Source organism: Primulina eburnea, unplaced genomic scaffold (assembly GCF_022965805.1).
Source record: "Primulina eburnea isolate SZY01 unplaced genomic scaffold, ASM2296580v1 ctg128_ERROPOS2300000, whole genome shotgun sequence".
In the NCBI taxonomy this organism is placed as follows: domain Eukaryota; kingdom Viridiplantae; phylum Streptophyta; class Magnoliopsida; order Lamiales; family Gesneriaceae; genus Primulina; species Primulina eburnea.
Genome location: NW_027330812.1, coordinates 733,972 through 749,765, shown reverse-complemented (window position 1 = coordinate 749,765; position 15,794 = coordinate 733,972). Strand labels below are relative to the sequence as shown.

Below are 15,794 nucleotides of genomic sequence, written 5' to 3'. Positions count from 1 at the left end.
GGAAGATTCTGTCTTCAGTCTAGTATAGGAGTTCAGTTAGGTAGTAAGTAAGTTCTAAGCTGAGTGGGTTATTACACTTCCTGTAATTAATCAAAGTCTTCTAGTGGATCATACCCGAGGTGGTAGAAAAGGTGACGTTGGAGCAGTTGATGTCTCCAAACATCCATAAAAATATATTGTGTATTTAATCGTTTAACTATTGTTTTGAAACTGATCTAATTAGTAAGAGCATCCGTCGATTCAGTTTTTCTCTATAACTAAACTGATATATGTCTCAACTGATTCCTGGTATTTTCAGTTATTCAGTTACACAAGATACAAAAAATATATCAGTGTTTCTTAATGAAGTTTTCCGCTTGGTTTAAAACCAAACTCGATCTAATTCATCGGTGTATATATTTTTAGAGCACGAGCTATTGCAGCTCTTGGAAAATATTTTGTTTGAAGCATCTCTAGGTGCTCAATAAACGATCCTTTATTAGGTTAGATTAGTCAACGTTTTACGATTTTACGTTTGAATTACTTTCTTTTGGATTTCCAATTAATAGTTGGTTGGTTTATTTTAGTATTTTTAAAAATATAAATGTATATACATAGTAATTTCGGCCGAATACTTGAGAAAATTTTTTTCTCATACATTTTAAATAAAAACGAATAGTGGGCGTTTCAAGATTATATATGTCAAAGCTGAACAAACCAAAAAAACAAAAATTCATTAAATTAATAATTTTATTTATATTATATAATTTTTGAGGTGATATTTAGTGAATGAAGAATCATTTATAATAATTTTTAGTTGATTGTTGTTTATTTAATTTATTTAGATTTTATATTTAAATGTTTTACTAAAAAATAATGTAAAAATTTTACATATTATCTTTTACAACGTATTTATATTACTAATTTAAATAATCGTATCAAAATCGAATTAACTGACCGAATCTTTTTGGTAGAAAATCGAAAAGGAACCGAACTGAAAGAAAATAGTTTGGATAGCAGGTTATATATTTCTAAAACCGAAAAAATTAAAATAAAAAACTTAAAAGCGAACTGAATCGACTGATGAACACCCATATCTCCTGCTATCTGAAAAATTCTCATATAGCTTTTAGGTATAAATATGAATCCGTTTTATCCGAATTGATTTTTTTTTCCTTTTTTTATTTAATTATTTTTTATTAATCTAAAACATTTCAAAAATAATTTTTAAAACTTAAATCATACATTAGATAAAAAAAAATTAAATGATCATTTAACATCTTATCAATCAAATCATGTTGTCCCAATCCAACACACCCTAATTTAATTATAAAATCAACCTTTTTAGCAGTCGAATTTTGAGAAAAGTCGTGTTGACGCTTAAACATACTTGTGGCACATTTTTCAATGATATCTAAACTGTTTATTTAGGGGACTAAATAAATTGGCGAAAACAGTGGGAACGACTCAAAATTCCACGCCTTCTCTTTTCTTTGAAGAATATTATTCTATTAAAAATCTGTCTTTAACTACACATCATGGAGGAAGAGAGATTGCTCCTGGAGGAAGGATTTGTGCAGGTTTCTCTTCTTTCTTCTGTGTTTTTTAGGGCAAGTTTGATTTTTTCCTTTAATTGTGATTGATGCTTTGATGTGGCCTTTTATTTTATGCGTCAATTGGTTTTCGATTTCAAGTGACGCGGCGCTAATTGATCACTGATCGAAGTTAATGAATTGAGTAGCGGATTTTGTTTATTGTTGCTAGATTTTAGGGAAAAAAGACGATGGAATGGAATATTACTAAGTTTATCTTGCCTTCAAGCTAAAAATGGGTAGTTTATTTCGATGGTAAGATTATGATTTGTTGGGTTATTTGCCGAGGGAGGAAAATTGATTTGTCCCTCTTCTAGGAGGGGTTTTCACCTGGATCCCCGATTTTCTGTTCTTTGTTGGGACCTTGTGAAGTGTGGAATCCGTTCCATGTTCCTGTGTATTGTTCAACTTTGTCGGACGTACAAGATAAACTAAGGAGAACTTTAAACAAAGAATGTTTCTTGTAGAAAATTTATGTTGGATATATCAGGAAAAAAAACGTGGGCCACTTTGTTTGATTGTGAATGGAAATCTTGTTTGGGGCCAAAAATTGAAACTTACTGATGTTTGGGCAAAACCTCCGGCCACGGTATTATGTGAGTTAAGTTTTTATTGGTCTGGTGATATGTAGAATTCACAATCTTCTGGGAATTTGCTGCAAAGACTCTGCTATTGCCAAGCAACAAACTGCACAATTGCTTGAGCTTGTTTAAGCCTACACGCAGGCCTTACTATTAATGGTCAATTAGCGGTTGGCTGTAAATTGAGTAGGCTCATCTGATTGAGTTGCATTGCTGAGGCACATCGGTTGTTGCAATAAAAAGGTTCTGGATTCAGCATCATTTATCAATCAATGTCTCTCTCTCTCTCTAACAAATCTTAATATGCAACCATGACATCTAAAGAATGTTCAAATTTATTTATGACCTTTGGGAGACTCTGATAGTTGAGGGTTTAGTGGATATAATTATATTGATTTTTTCGTTTACATAAGATAAGACACTCATTTACAATAATACCAGTTAAAGTAACTATCGAATTTTGGTTGAGAAGAATCTTGCCAAAACAAAGAGAGATGCATTGGAGAAGTTCACATATGTTTATTCTTGGTGGGATGTTTTGGATAATATTACAGAGATTGGTATACCCTACTGTCTGAGTATTAAAACATGTTCATTTCAATTAAATCGATGGTCTTCCTTAGAGTGTCAACTGACACGAGTAAGTAGGTAACCTGATTTTTTACAGGGCCACTGCCTTATGTAACAGGCGTGTAGGTCTTGCTGATTTTGTTGACGTTCTTCATTCTTTTTCAATTCATAAATTATTTTCTTCTGTAGCAATAGGTTTTCGGCGTTGAAAACTTTACCTGCAGACTAAACTTAACTAGATGTCTTTTTCAATGGATAAGTGATACAAGAAAATATTTTAGTATACAAACAAAGTTGCACTTCTCTTGTTGCATCATCGAGATATTATGTGTGATAAGTTCATTTCATATTTGTAACCGACTGTGTTTATAAAGGAGTCAAGTTTCACCATTTTTGTTTGGAAACATGTTATGGAGATAAATTAATAATTTGTAAATCAGTAAGCTCTCTAGAGAAAATAAGCAATGTAGTAAATTTTGATTAGAATTTTGTCTATAATTTTAGACTTTATAGAATATGGATAGATTAGACAAACCCTTATAGTTGTCGATCTATGAATTAAAACGAAGGCTTGCTTTTATGGGTGCTTTTAGAACATCATTACAGTGTACCATGCTGCTGTGAATGGAATTTTTCTGTAAACTGTGCAAGAGTCAAGCAGTTGATTTGATACAAGAAATTCACCATAAATGGAAGATTCTTTAGGCAATTTTCAGCTCCTGCATTTAAATTTGTGGCATTCTTTGAGGTGGCTCATTTTTCACCTTGAGCTCAAATTCTCTTTGGAAAAGCATGATTCACCACTTGTTCTTTACGATTCTTGTCTCTCTCCTTTTTTCATTTTCATAAATGATATTGAAACGTCTACTGATTTAAAAATGCGGAATTTTTTTTTTAAAAAGCTCCAATTTTCGAAATATCATTTAAAAGTTTCGCATGCATGCGCTCTACAGGAAAATATAACATAAAGAAAAATGATCTTAAATATTTGACAGTAAAAATAGTGCAGTAAAGCTCACATTTTTAAAATAAACATTTGAATAATTTGCATGCATGCAGTCCTACCGAAAAATGATTTAAAAATAATCGTAAGTAAATACCGATAAAATTTCATGGAAAATAGCGAGTAAAAATCCTAACATCCAACAATGAAATCAACAGCGTATAAAAATACTCATATCTTCTCAATATCATAAAATCATAAATGTGCGGAAAAACATGAGGTCCTCGGGTCGTGTCACCCACCAGGTCTGCCTATTCAGAGTTCAGCGCCTCTAGTCCCCTTGATATCGAACTCACCTGCATCACACATGCCTAGTGAGTCTAAAGACCCAACACACCTGTACCAGGAAATAACAAGTACATATACATGACACACAGCAGTGAAAAATACCTTAATCGACATATACTTCGTGAACTTAAAAGTATGAACATAAACGTGTTGTATAAAATCATAACGTGTCAAAGCATGTCTCATCATGTCATCATATACGTATACATTTTCTTTTAATTGAATTCAGTTACTTAGTTGTGACTTTCGTATCAGCTCTATCGTGTCAGCTCTATTCGATGGATCCATCTAAACCACGGTACCGGACGGCGGGAACATCAACGACAGCATTACCCGTCCATTGAGCCTTGGCCTCAGCTCATCATATCTCATGTCATCGTATACATATACATCGTCAGTCACAGCCAATTCTCATCCTTCAAAAACATCATCATATTCACCACTTATTAAAAACATTCACATACGTAACTTTTTCCTTAAAACCAATCATGTACCGTATTTATCATAATTTCATTAAAAAATCATAAACATGATGCATAAACATTTAAAAATTGATAAAAATGTGCTCAGGACGCTGCCAGAACAAAAATCTCGACTCGGGTGCGAAATGACCATTTTGCCCCTGGAAACCCAAAATGACCGTTTTACCCCTGAACCTCTAAAATTTGACCCGAAGCTTACCGAACCCCTTAAAACATCTCAAAACATAATATAAACATTTCTTAAACGTAAATTTGAGCCCGTTTCAAAAACTTTAAACGATTCGATTTAAAACTTGGACTGAGGTCCCGGTTTTAACTCGAATCAACTCGAAACTTAACCAAATATTTCCCAACTCAAATTATGTCTTAAATCTACATGACCAGCCTCTAAAACACTTATTTCAGACCAATTAGGACCTAGAAACAAGCCCCAAAGGTTGCTGGAAATATCCAGCGTATGCACACAATTTTCACAGCTTGAGCGATTTTACGATAAAAACCACATCTCTCTCACTTCTAATCAGAAAATTACGAATTTGCTATCGAATCGAAGATAACAAAGAGTGCTACAAATTATGTGTTGAACACATTTCCAGAAAACCAACCTATAAGTCTCAGAATTCGAAATAACAGAGGGTGGCGGTTTTGTGACACAGAAATTTCATCCGAAGACTCAAGATACCGATCGGCCCTCTCCTAAAACCCACAAAACTTCGACTCCAGCCTTATGTCACTATCAAATCCTTCGTTTACAACCCATTTGTTACCAAAAACCGGCAGCCCCTTGCACCCATCAACAAAAACGTGAGATTTATGCAAAGAAGATCGCAAAAACGCAAACACGAGCAAGATCGAAGGATGAACATGCAAATACATATATTTCAGCATATTTATGGCGTGAGTGAAGAGAAAACAAGATACAAGCGTGCCTTGATGTGTAGATGCTCGAAAACTTGAAGGAATGCGAGTCGAGGAAGCACTGGAGAAGCGGGAATGATCTTTTAATGAAAGAAAATGGAGGAGGTGCTTGCTGCTGGTTATCTCACGTAAAAAGCTGCTGGGGGACGTGTGAATTGGCTGCTGGTGGAATGGGGTGGGCGGCTACTATTAGTTAAGTAGGTTTAGGGTTAGATTAGTGTAATATTTAAGCAGTAATTAAGGTGTAAATGGGCCTCAATGTGGTTTTTAAGAGAATAAAAAGTGTTTTAGCCCGTTAAGCTTAAAACTAGGCCCATTAAGTCCAAACACACTCCCGAAAAATAAATCGTTTTGGTAAGTTTTTGAAAATATTGTCCGAGCCTTCAAAAAGTCCTCCGAAACGCTAAAAATTGCGTACCTGTTAATAATATGCTCCGGTGGGTAAAAATACCTACCAAGGCTTATTTTCGAAAAACACCCTTAAAATCACTCCATGTTAATTAATTAAAATTAATCATTCCATAAAAATTATTTTCTGAATATGCCCGGTCTCCGTTCCTCGATCGAGCGCGAAATGCAACTTAAAACTCTAATGTGTGAAACTTTAATTAATCAAGAAATTAAACATATATATATATGCAATAAACATGCATTTAATAAATTAAAACAATTTAAAAGAAATATAATAACTTGCATGCATGTGGTTCACGTTGACCTTCAGATTTTCGAGACGTTACAGATATAGTGATTGCTTACAATATTAGTTTCATATGACATGTATGAGAATTTTTCTAGATTTCACATTTTTTGGTTGAGGTGATAAAGTTTTGTATTGACCCTGCTGAATCATCCGGGCAGATGTTCGGACTGCTGTGACATTTTGTGAATGTGCTTGACATATAGCAATGCATGAAAACGTAGCTCTAAAAGGACATACTTGGTTCACATTTTGGTGCTATGGTTTTTGTTCTTCTCTACTTCTCCTGGTTTAACTAATACTGCAAATATAGATATTCTAGATTTTCTGCATTGCAACATTATTTGTTTAAAAGAGAAAAGAAAAGGAACGAAACAATGGAGTGCAATCCATCATTCTTTATCTATGTTAAACGCTCTTGAATTGAATCGCATTTACCATAGGAATGGTTTATTTTCAAGGACATTTATGTTGATACTTTAATGGTGATCTAGAATGGAAACAGTAAACTGTATACCGGTGATGGCTCTGTTGACATTAAGGGGAACCCTGTATTCAAGAGCAACACGGGCAACTGGAAAGCATGTCCTTTTATTCTAGGTAGTCATGGTATAATCTGCTCCTTTTTTGTTGTTCTTTCGATCAATTCTCTTACATTTTAGATTGATGACAGGGACTGAATGTTGCGAGCGATTGGCTTACTATGGGATTTCTACTAATCTTGTTAGTTATCTCACGAAAAAGTTACACGAAGGGAACGTGTCAGCTGCTACAAATGTGACTACATGGCAAGGCACTTGCTATCTCACCCCCCTTATTGGGGCAGTCCTGGCTGATGCATTCTGGGGAAGATATTGGACAATTGCTGTCTTCTCCACTATTTACTTCATCGTAAGCAATACTGTCAATTTTCTTCTCTCTTTTGGATATGTAGAGATTAGGTAGTGAGCATATGGCTGCATCCTTTCATTTGATGTGTGTTAACATAGTTTCTCATCTTCGCCGTCTACTCTATCTCCATCATCGGTTGACTGAGTTTGAATGTTACACGTAAATAAACTCACTTTAGTTTTTCTCTGGAGAAATAAACACTGAGACGAGAGTGTGGCAATTAATTCTAGTCTCCTGGTGCACCCTTTATCACGAGAGAGTTAGGAACGAGAAATCTGACGGCATGCAGATCATATTACAATTCAATGGTCCTGAATCACAACAGCTTCTTAATGTCCTGATTAACTTTTGTTTTCTGAATTATCTATTCCGCTTTTCATTTTAAAACATTTCTTTACTTCCTTGCACCTTGTTCTTCAACTTTAGCACTTGCAAGTTAATTTAGATTTTAAAATCTTTGAGCAAGTTGCATCATGTCGTTCATTTCAGTTCAATGGTACGTGTGAAATTCCATGGGGTTTGACTTCAATCTCTAAATTTATGTAGGGCATGTGTACATTGACTCTCTCTGCAGCTGTTCCTGCTTTTATGCCTCCTGAATGTACTGACAATATCTGCCCTTCTGCTACAACTGCTCAATATGCAATATTTTTCTTTGGGCTATATCTTATAGCCCTTGGAACAGGAGGGATCAAACCATGTGTTTCATCCTTCGGGGCTGATCAATTTGATGACACTGATTCTGTTGAGAGAGTTAAAAAGGGTTCCTTTTTCAATTGGTTTTATTTTTCCATCAATATTGGTGCCCTTGTATCAAGCAGTTTGATTGTATGGATTCAAGATAATGCAGGATGGGGTCTTGGTTTTGGCATTCCTGCGTTGTTTATGTGTTTCGCTATAGTAAGTTTCTTTATGGGCACCTATCTCTATAGGTTTCAGAAGCCAGGAGGAAGCCCTATCACTAGAATGTGTCAGGTGTTGGTTGCAACTTGCCGCAAATGGAATCTTGCTGTCCCAAGTGATAGTAGCCTTCTATATGAAACACAAGATAAAAGCTCAGCGATTGAAGGAAGTCGAAAGCTGCTCCACACTGATGAATTGCAGTAAAGTTCTCTTGCAATTACATCTTTGTTCCGCCTCTGTGTTTTTTTTTTCTTTTCACCAATTTCCCCACCCCCACCACCTCGTGGTTGATGAACTTTTTTTGTCTTTTGACAGAATTGAATTTTCATGTTGGTATAACTTTTTAAGGTTTTTGGTTTTTGTTGTTCGACTCTGATAGAAGTAACTGTATTTTGGTTTTGCTCATCTGTTCGAACATGATACTGGTGATTGTTTATATTGCAGTGATAAATCTCAGTCTTAAGGCAAAATGAAATGTCAAAATTTGTTTCTTGAATTATTTCACATTGACGACTCTTGTGTAGTCTGTGACTAACATAAATAGTATGTCCTGATATTTAAATTAACAAATTGAAAAGTTGTATATTATATTTTAATAAACACCATTTTATTTACATATGGACTCCAAATTTCTCGAATGATGTCTCCTCTAATTCTTCCCTAGGTGCCTTGATAAAGCGGCTGTCGTTGAAGATGAAAGGAAAACTGATGATTTTTCCAACCCTTGGAAGCTTTGCACTGTAACACAGGTTGAAGAATTTAAGATCTTGATACGCATGTTCCCAATCTGGGCTACCGGAATAGTCTTCTCGGCCGTTTATGCTCAAATGTCTACTATGTTTGTCGAGCAAGGTGCAATGATGGACACTTCCATAGGTTCCTTCAAGATTCCTGCAGCTTCTCTGTCAACTTTTGACGTCATTAGTGTAATTTTCTGGGTCCCGGTCTATGACAGAATTCTTGTTCCAATTGCTCAAAAACTTACTGGAAAAGAGAGAGGGTTCTCAGAGTTGCAAAGAATGGGCATTGGCCTTTTTCTTTCAGTCTTCTGCATGGCTGCTGCTGCTGTTGTGGAAATTTGGAGACTGAACCTAGCTCAATCACTCGGGTTGGTGGACGAGCCTGTTCCAGTACCAATAAGCATCTTCTGGCAAGTGCCTCAGTATTTTTTGTTAGGGGCTGCTGAGATTTTTACATTTATTGGACAACTCGAGTTCTTCTATGACCAATCTCCAGACGCCATGCGCAGTTTGTGCAGTGCCTTTGCACTCCTCACAACTTCCTTGGGTAATTACTTGAGCTCTTTTATTCTGACCATTGTTACATCTTTAACTACCCGGGGAGGAAACATTGGGTGGATTCCAGATAATTTGAACAAGGGTCATCTTGATTATTTCTTTTGGCTCCTGGCTGGACTCAGCCTACTTAACTTGGTGATCTATGTCTTCTGCTCCAACAAATATAAATCGAAAAATGCGACATGAGATTAAATATGTATCCATTACATGCAAGGCTGTACTGGAAGCTACGCAGTACAGAAGAACAAGATTATTGTTTATGTAATGTATGCTCTTTCTGTTCTGGTGGAGACTTGGATTATGTATCAAACACCAAACGGTCTTCCACTATTTAATTTTTTTAAAGAAATTGGTTCGAAGTTTCTTTTCAGATGCATTACGTACAGAATTGTTTGTCAGTTGACAATCTGAGGGAATAGCATCTTACCCTACACTATTGAAAAGGTTTTGGTCATTTTCCAGTAATTATTATAGGAAATAATGTATGACACACATGTTGCATGTTTGTATAATTATTTTATAATTAATTCTATTTATATTTATAGTACTAGATCATATCAAAAGAGTGAAAAATAATAAAATGATTGTATGACAATTCTGAATGATTATTATTAATTAAGGTCATATCATAATAATAAAAATAATAATTAGAATAAATTGCAATTAAGTAATAAATTAAAAAAAGAAAAAGATGGAGATGTTATAAAATTTTGAAATAATAAATTAAACAAAGACCAAAATAGTTTATGACGCTAAAACTTTTTTTTTCCTATTATTTTTAAATTTAATAATAGAATAGATAGTTGGAAATGAAAAAAAACAAATAGTTAAATAATTGTGTACAAAAAGAAATAGTAATTAAATCAGACTATGAGTTCAAGTATGGGCTGAGAATCAAACAAAAATGTGTAAGGTAAAATGTGATTAATGTTATAAATCAAAAGAGAAAAAGAGATGGATAGACATAATTTATTAAGAGAAAAGAGAGAATTCACTTATGTGTAAATTTCATTGAACTCAATCACCTTATTTATAGAGAAAAATAACATAATACAACTCTTTATGAATATTATTTTTTCATATTTTTCTTGATTACAACCCATTCAAATCTAACTAAATAAGGATAATAATCTATAATAAGAATATATTTATAACACTCCAGTTTAAATGATTATTTACACTAACAATCGATTCATCAAAAATCTTCATCTTGCAAGATGGGTGCTTGAGAATTTCATCAGGACTCAACTGCGGCCTCCTTAAAATATTGATATTAAAACTCATTTGGAAAAATCCGAATGAAATAAAAAAAGTACATCAATAATTACTTTCTTTGGATGTCTTCCCGACAATGATTTGCCTCGTTAAAACTTTAACTGGAAAAACCTAGTGGGAAAAAATTTTAGTGAAGGAAAAACTTTATTACAGGCGTCACTTGAAGTCATCGACTCTTCGTATTCTAATCTTGTGCGCTAATTTGCCAAAAATTGATACAGGTGATAACTTTGTAAAAATATCTGTTATATTATCTTTAGTTGTTTCTAATCTTTTTACATAAATCCATAGTCTGTTTGATGTTGCGAAGAAAACATGACATGTGCCTTACTGGTTGTCACTGTCTTCGAGTTGGAGAAAATATGTACATCACTAATATAATTTGTGAGATATAATGATGTATAAATTGCCTTTAGATATGGTGATTGAAGGCCAAATATATTTTCTTGATCTTCAAGTTAGTGAAAAATATATTTTCAGTATCAAATTGTCAAACGATCATCACTAAATGTGACTGATAAATATAAAAATATTGTTAGGATCATGAGAGAGTTTAGAGGGGAGGGGGAGGGGGGGAACTCTTTTCAAATTTTCTCGTGTAAAATGTTGGTTTCGACCGTTTTTAGGAGGTGGAAACAATTCTTCTCAAACGGTTGGTAATGTGAACCACTATTTAGTGCGGAAGACGGTTCACGATTTCCAATAGAAACTTCAACACGTTAACAGGCTTATTCAACAATTAGAAACAAAGGAACGCTTGCGATAAGTAAAATGACAATGGTTTTTATGGATGTTCGGAGAATGAATACTCCTGCGTCACCCCTTCTTCCTTCTTAGGAAGGTTTCCACTAAAAGACTTTGGCTCTACAAACTTTTTGCAACAGCCCACTCCAATCTGGACTTATCACACTGCCTGTTTTGGAACTCTTAGTGATCACTTTACACTACTGGATTTTAAGAACAGTTACTTCACCAGAAATTGAGACTAAATCAAGTAACCAAAATGTTACTGATATAAACAATTCAGTTTGTTTAGAGTAGCACGAAATTGATCCTTAGGAGATCGAATGTCACAATGTTTTAAAGCATGCTGAGAGAGCGATGAAGTATATAAGCTTGTGATAGCGCTCTAAGTCCTTTGTGTATACTAGCAACGAGATTTTTTAGCTGTAGATCCAGAGGTGGTCTGAGCTAGCACACTCCTTCGTTAATAGATACGCGATCTTCTTAACGGTCGGAAAGGATGCAACAACGTTAACCTGATCCACTGAACAGATGTATTGCTGTCGACTTTATGAGCATTAAATGATCTTTCGTAAAAGCATTTAATGTTCCTTTTGGTCAGCGTAGTTCTGAAGATCTTTACCTGAGGAGTTCCTTTTATGGTAACTGTCTTCTTTAATCAGAACTTTGAAGTCTATACTTGGTCTACCATTTCTGGGATAGATATTGTAGAACCCGTAACTTAGACTACGTATAAGCCATGCATAATTTTCGTATTTAAATTAAAATGATTTTATTGCATGAGTATTTAAATGTTTTTCTTTAATTTAATTATTTTCCGTAGTAGTTTAATTTTTTATCATTTCAGTTAATTCAGTGAGGCCGGACTGGAGTTGGAGTTTAGAGATAAAATTTAAGATTCAGAAAACATTTCCAGAATTTATTTTAGCTAGCAAGTAAGATAATTTAAGTTAAAAGGAGGTTTAGGGATTTATTTAAGCAACTTGAGGTGAGTAGAAAATAAATTCATTTAAGTTCCATAATTAAGGGGTTAGTTCACTAAATTATTTAAAGGATAGGTAAGGCTTTAAAAGGATTAAAATTTACTAATTGGACAATATACCACTTATTTGATAATTTCGGCCAACCCCCCACCCCCCCCCCCCCTGAGTGAGACATCATCTCTTTGCCAACTCACCTTTGACCCATTCTTTGATATTCTAGCATGATAACCTTTTAGTTATTAACCACCATTAATTAATTAATGAGCAACATCCTAGCCTTGTAAACATGTGGGATTCGGTCATAGCCTCCAACAAAACACCCCAACAAATATTTGTTATCAACCAAAATTCAAATTTCAAAATAGGAGACTTGGTCTGGCATTTTCCCTTTAAATTTGCAACCATTCCCTCACTCACCTAACCAATATTTTCCCCTCCCTATCACCGAAATCTGAGAGCATTTTCAGAGCCTTAAAACCGTGGGTTTCATAGCTTAATACAAGAGGGAATAGAGTAAGAAACAAGGAAGCAAGATCACTCCACCTCCTCCGCGCCGAATCGTCTTATTTTTTCGTTTTACTTTCAAACGAAACCAGGCATGCATATGTTATTCCTTGACTCTTCAATGAAGTCCTATTATCATTTATTTTCATTACATGATCATCATTTCCATGGCAAAAACCGAAACACACCAAGAATTTTCAGAAAAATAAACATGCAGATTTCGGCCCCTCCATTTCAAGCTTCACGGTTTCATTTGTTTTGATGGTTTCAGGTATTTGTTTGATTCCATGCTCCCAAGGAAAGATCTAGACATGTAATAGGATGCATTAGGACCATGTTGGTCCATTCATGTCACCCCATGAACGCTGGAAGTCGAGAAAATGACAACAACTCCCCATTTGAGTTTCGAAAATTCAGTTTGCTGTCAAAGGGAAAAGTTTCTGATCATGGCTGCCCAAAAGGCTTATATCCATGGTTAGAACACTTCCCTAGCATGTCTAAGACGTGACTAAGTCGCCCTTTTGGAGGCTTGGTCCATGGTGAATCGGTTTTTACAATAAAACACAAGAACAACCCCTCCCCACTTTCGGCTTTCTCTTGGTACAACATGTGTGTTTCAAAAATGGTGGAATGGTGTGGATCTTGGTTGGCCTATGGCCCCTAGCCACGGTTCATACCAGACCCCTAGATGTCTAGATCGTGCCATGGTCAATGAAATGACCACTGGAATGACACGAGACAGCAAACGAAGCACAACACCACACACGTATGCAAGGGTGTTCTCGGTTGGAGCTTCCGGATTGTTGCTGGTGTGATGCGAATTGTGGCTGGCCTTGGGCCCATAGCCATGGTTCAAATCATTCCTTGGGATGTTGGTAAGAGTCTCTGGTTGGTGGTTCAAGCCTCAATGGTCGGTAGTCTCGAAAACGACGCAAGAAACCAAAGCACAGCTGCTGTATTTTGTGGACAGCAACTTGCTGTGACGGTTCAGTGGCTCATTCGAGTTCTTGGTTGGCTTTTAGCCTATGACCTTGGACTGGACAGTGACTCGTTAAGTTAGAAAGGTTATGTTTTTGGCCGTTTGTTATTCGGATAATTTTTGAGGTCGTACGAGAATTTACGTTGCGATGTGCCAAATTGACTCTCGAAAGAGCGTTTCATGTTTTGGCCTCCATTCACCTAGATTTCGGCCCTCAGCACTTTAGGAGCATTATTTCATCATTTAAGGCGTATTTTAATCATGACTACTTGATGGTTCAGTGTTTGTTCAGGTTGGCACGAAGTCATGATTAAATACGAAGTCGTAGGCGCAATTGTCTCAGTTTTCGGATTTTAATTGCATAGTTTGGTCAAGTAAAAGTTATTGCATATTTTTCATGGCATATGCAGGTCGCAGCGAGCTTGGGAGCGATCCAATCCATTCAGTAAAAATATTGCAGGATAATTAATTATGTTAATTAATTATATTACGTGCAAAAATATTCATTTTGAGATTTATGCGATATTGCTTGTGGTCACTTTACTATCATTATTAAATCCGGTCGCCAGTTACCAGTCCGGTCGCCAGTTACCTGTCAGTTCAGTTGTTTCACCCAGTATACTGTGGCAGTAGTCTGATCAGACGTACATTATTAAACCCGGTCGCCAGTTACCGGTCAGTTCAGTTCAGTTCAGGGGCCACTTGCGTAGACCATAATCTCACCAGAAAATTATTACATGCTATTTCAGTACAGGGCTCCAAGGAGCAAACATTTTCACTATGATTTTCAGTTCAGTTATGCACGTATTATAATTGCTCATGACAAGTTATTTTCACATTATGCCTCATGATATGATATTTTTATCCCATGCAAAATTTTACTATTTATTTACTTGTTAATTACGATATATGTATGCTGAGTCTTTAGACTCACTAGACTTGATTGTTGTAGGTGCTGATGATGTCGGGATCGAGGGCGGGGACCAGTGAGCCAGCTCGAGTCGGCAGTAGTAGGACCCGAGGACCTCAGTTCAGCATTTATTATTATTTGATTGCTCTAAAATTTTGGTTATCGTGGGATAAAATTTTTCTTTTATTTCGAAAATGTTAATTTCTTGCGCTGCCATTTTGAATATCATACTTTATTTATCAGATCATTTATGAATGAGGCAATTTTTAATTATTTAAAAAGAAAAATTTTAAATTTTTCCGCTAATTTTCAAGTACAGATTTCTAGGCCTCTACAGCTGGTATCAGAGCCATGGTTCTGTAAAGGGTTGTACTACTACTGACCACGAGAAGCTCATGAAGTCACGTCTTCGGTCTGTAAGTTTTACATTTACGCATTTTATTTAAAGCATGAATTATTTGACAACATGTTTTCATGAATTATTTTACGTCCAGATATATTTTAGTACTCAGTATTTAAATTTAAATGAATTATGGAATTATGCATGTTGATTAAATATGGGTTATGTATGGAACAGTATGCCCCCTAGACGCATTCTCGAGCGCTCTAGAAATGAGGAGCCTCGCCAGGAGGACAGGGAGGAGCAGAGACAGGAGATAGACTTACCACCTCCACCACCCCCTCCACCTGACATGAGTGCCCAGATTCTAGCTGGGATGACTCAGTTCTTCGCACAATTTGCGGAGAACCATGCTGTGGCGACCAGGCCGACAGGGCCCGAGGCTGTATATGAGAGATTTATGAAGATGCGTCCGAAGGAGTTTTCAGGTACGTCGGACCCCATGATTGCCGAGGGCTGGATCAAGTCCCTCGAGGTTATCTTCGAGTTTATGGAGCTTGGGGATTCAGATCGAGTTTGTTGTGCCTCTTATCTATTCGGAGGAGATGCCCGCTTATGGTGGCAAGGAGCTTCAGTAGCCCTTAACTTGGCTACACTGACTTGGGCACGCTTCACGGAGGTATTCTACTCAAAATATTTTACTGAGGAGGTGCGCACCAGGTTGACCACTGAGTTCATGAGCCTGAGACAAGGAGATCTGACTGTTACGGAGTTCATATGTAAGTTTGAGAGGGGTTGTTATTTTGTGCCCCTGATCGCGAATGATGCTAAAGCCAAGTTGATGCATTTCTTGGTGG

General features: G+C 35.9%; 1 protein-coding gene across 1 annotated transcript; it reads left to right on the top strand.

Moving 5' to 3' along the window:
- Nucleotides 1-1,398: 1,398 nt before the first annotated feature.
- Nucleotides 1,399-9,572, top strand: LOC140820615 (protein NRT1/ PTR FAMILY 8.3-like). The gene is made up of 5 exons (XM_073180921.1): nucleotides 1,399-1,559; nucleotides 6,605-6,710; nucleotides 6,784-7,001; nucleotides 7,548-8,104; nucleotides 8,569-9,572. Exons 1-5 carry the CDS (start codon nucleotides 1,518-1,520, stop codon nucleotides 9,386-9,388), a joined length of 1,743 nt encoding a protein of 580 aa, XP_073037022.1. The 5' UTR covers nucleotides 1,399-1,517; the 3' UTR covers nucleotides 9,389-9,572.
- The last annotated feature ends 6,222 nt before the right edge of the window (nucleotides 9,573-15,794 follow it).

Excerpts from the sequence above, each read along its gene's own strand:
- LOC140820615 (XM_073180921.1), top strand. The coding sequence starts at position 1,518 with ATGGAGGAAGAGAGATTGCTCCTGGAGGAAGGATTTGTGCAG. Across the intron at positions 1,560-6,604 it reads TGGAGGAAGGATTTGTGCAG|AATGGAAACAGTAAACTGTA; the intron begins GTTTCTCTTCTT and ends ATGGTGATCTAG. Across the intron at positions 7,002-7,547 it reads TCTCCACTATTTACTTCATC|GGCATGTGTACATTGACTCT; the intron begins GTAAGCAATACT and ends AAATTTATGTAG.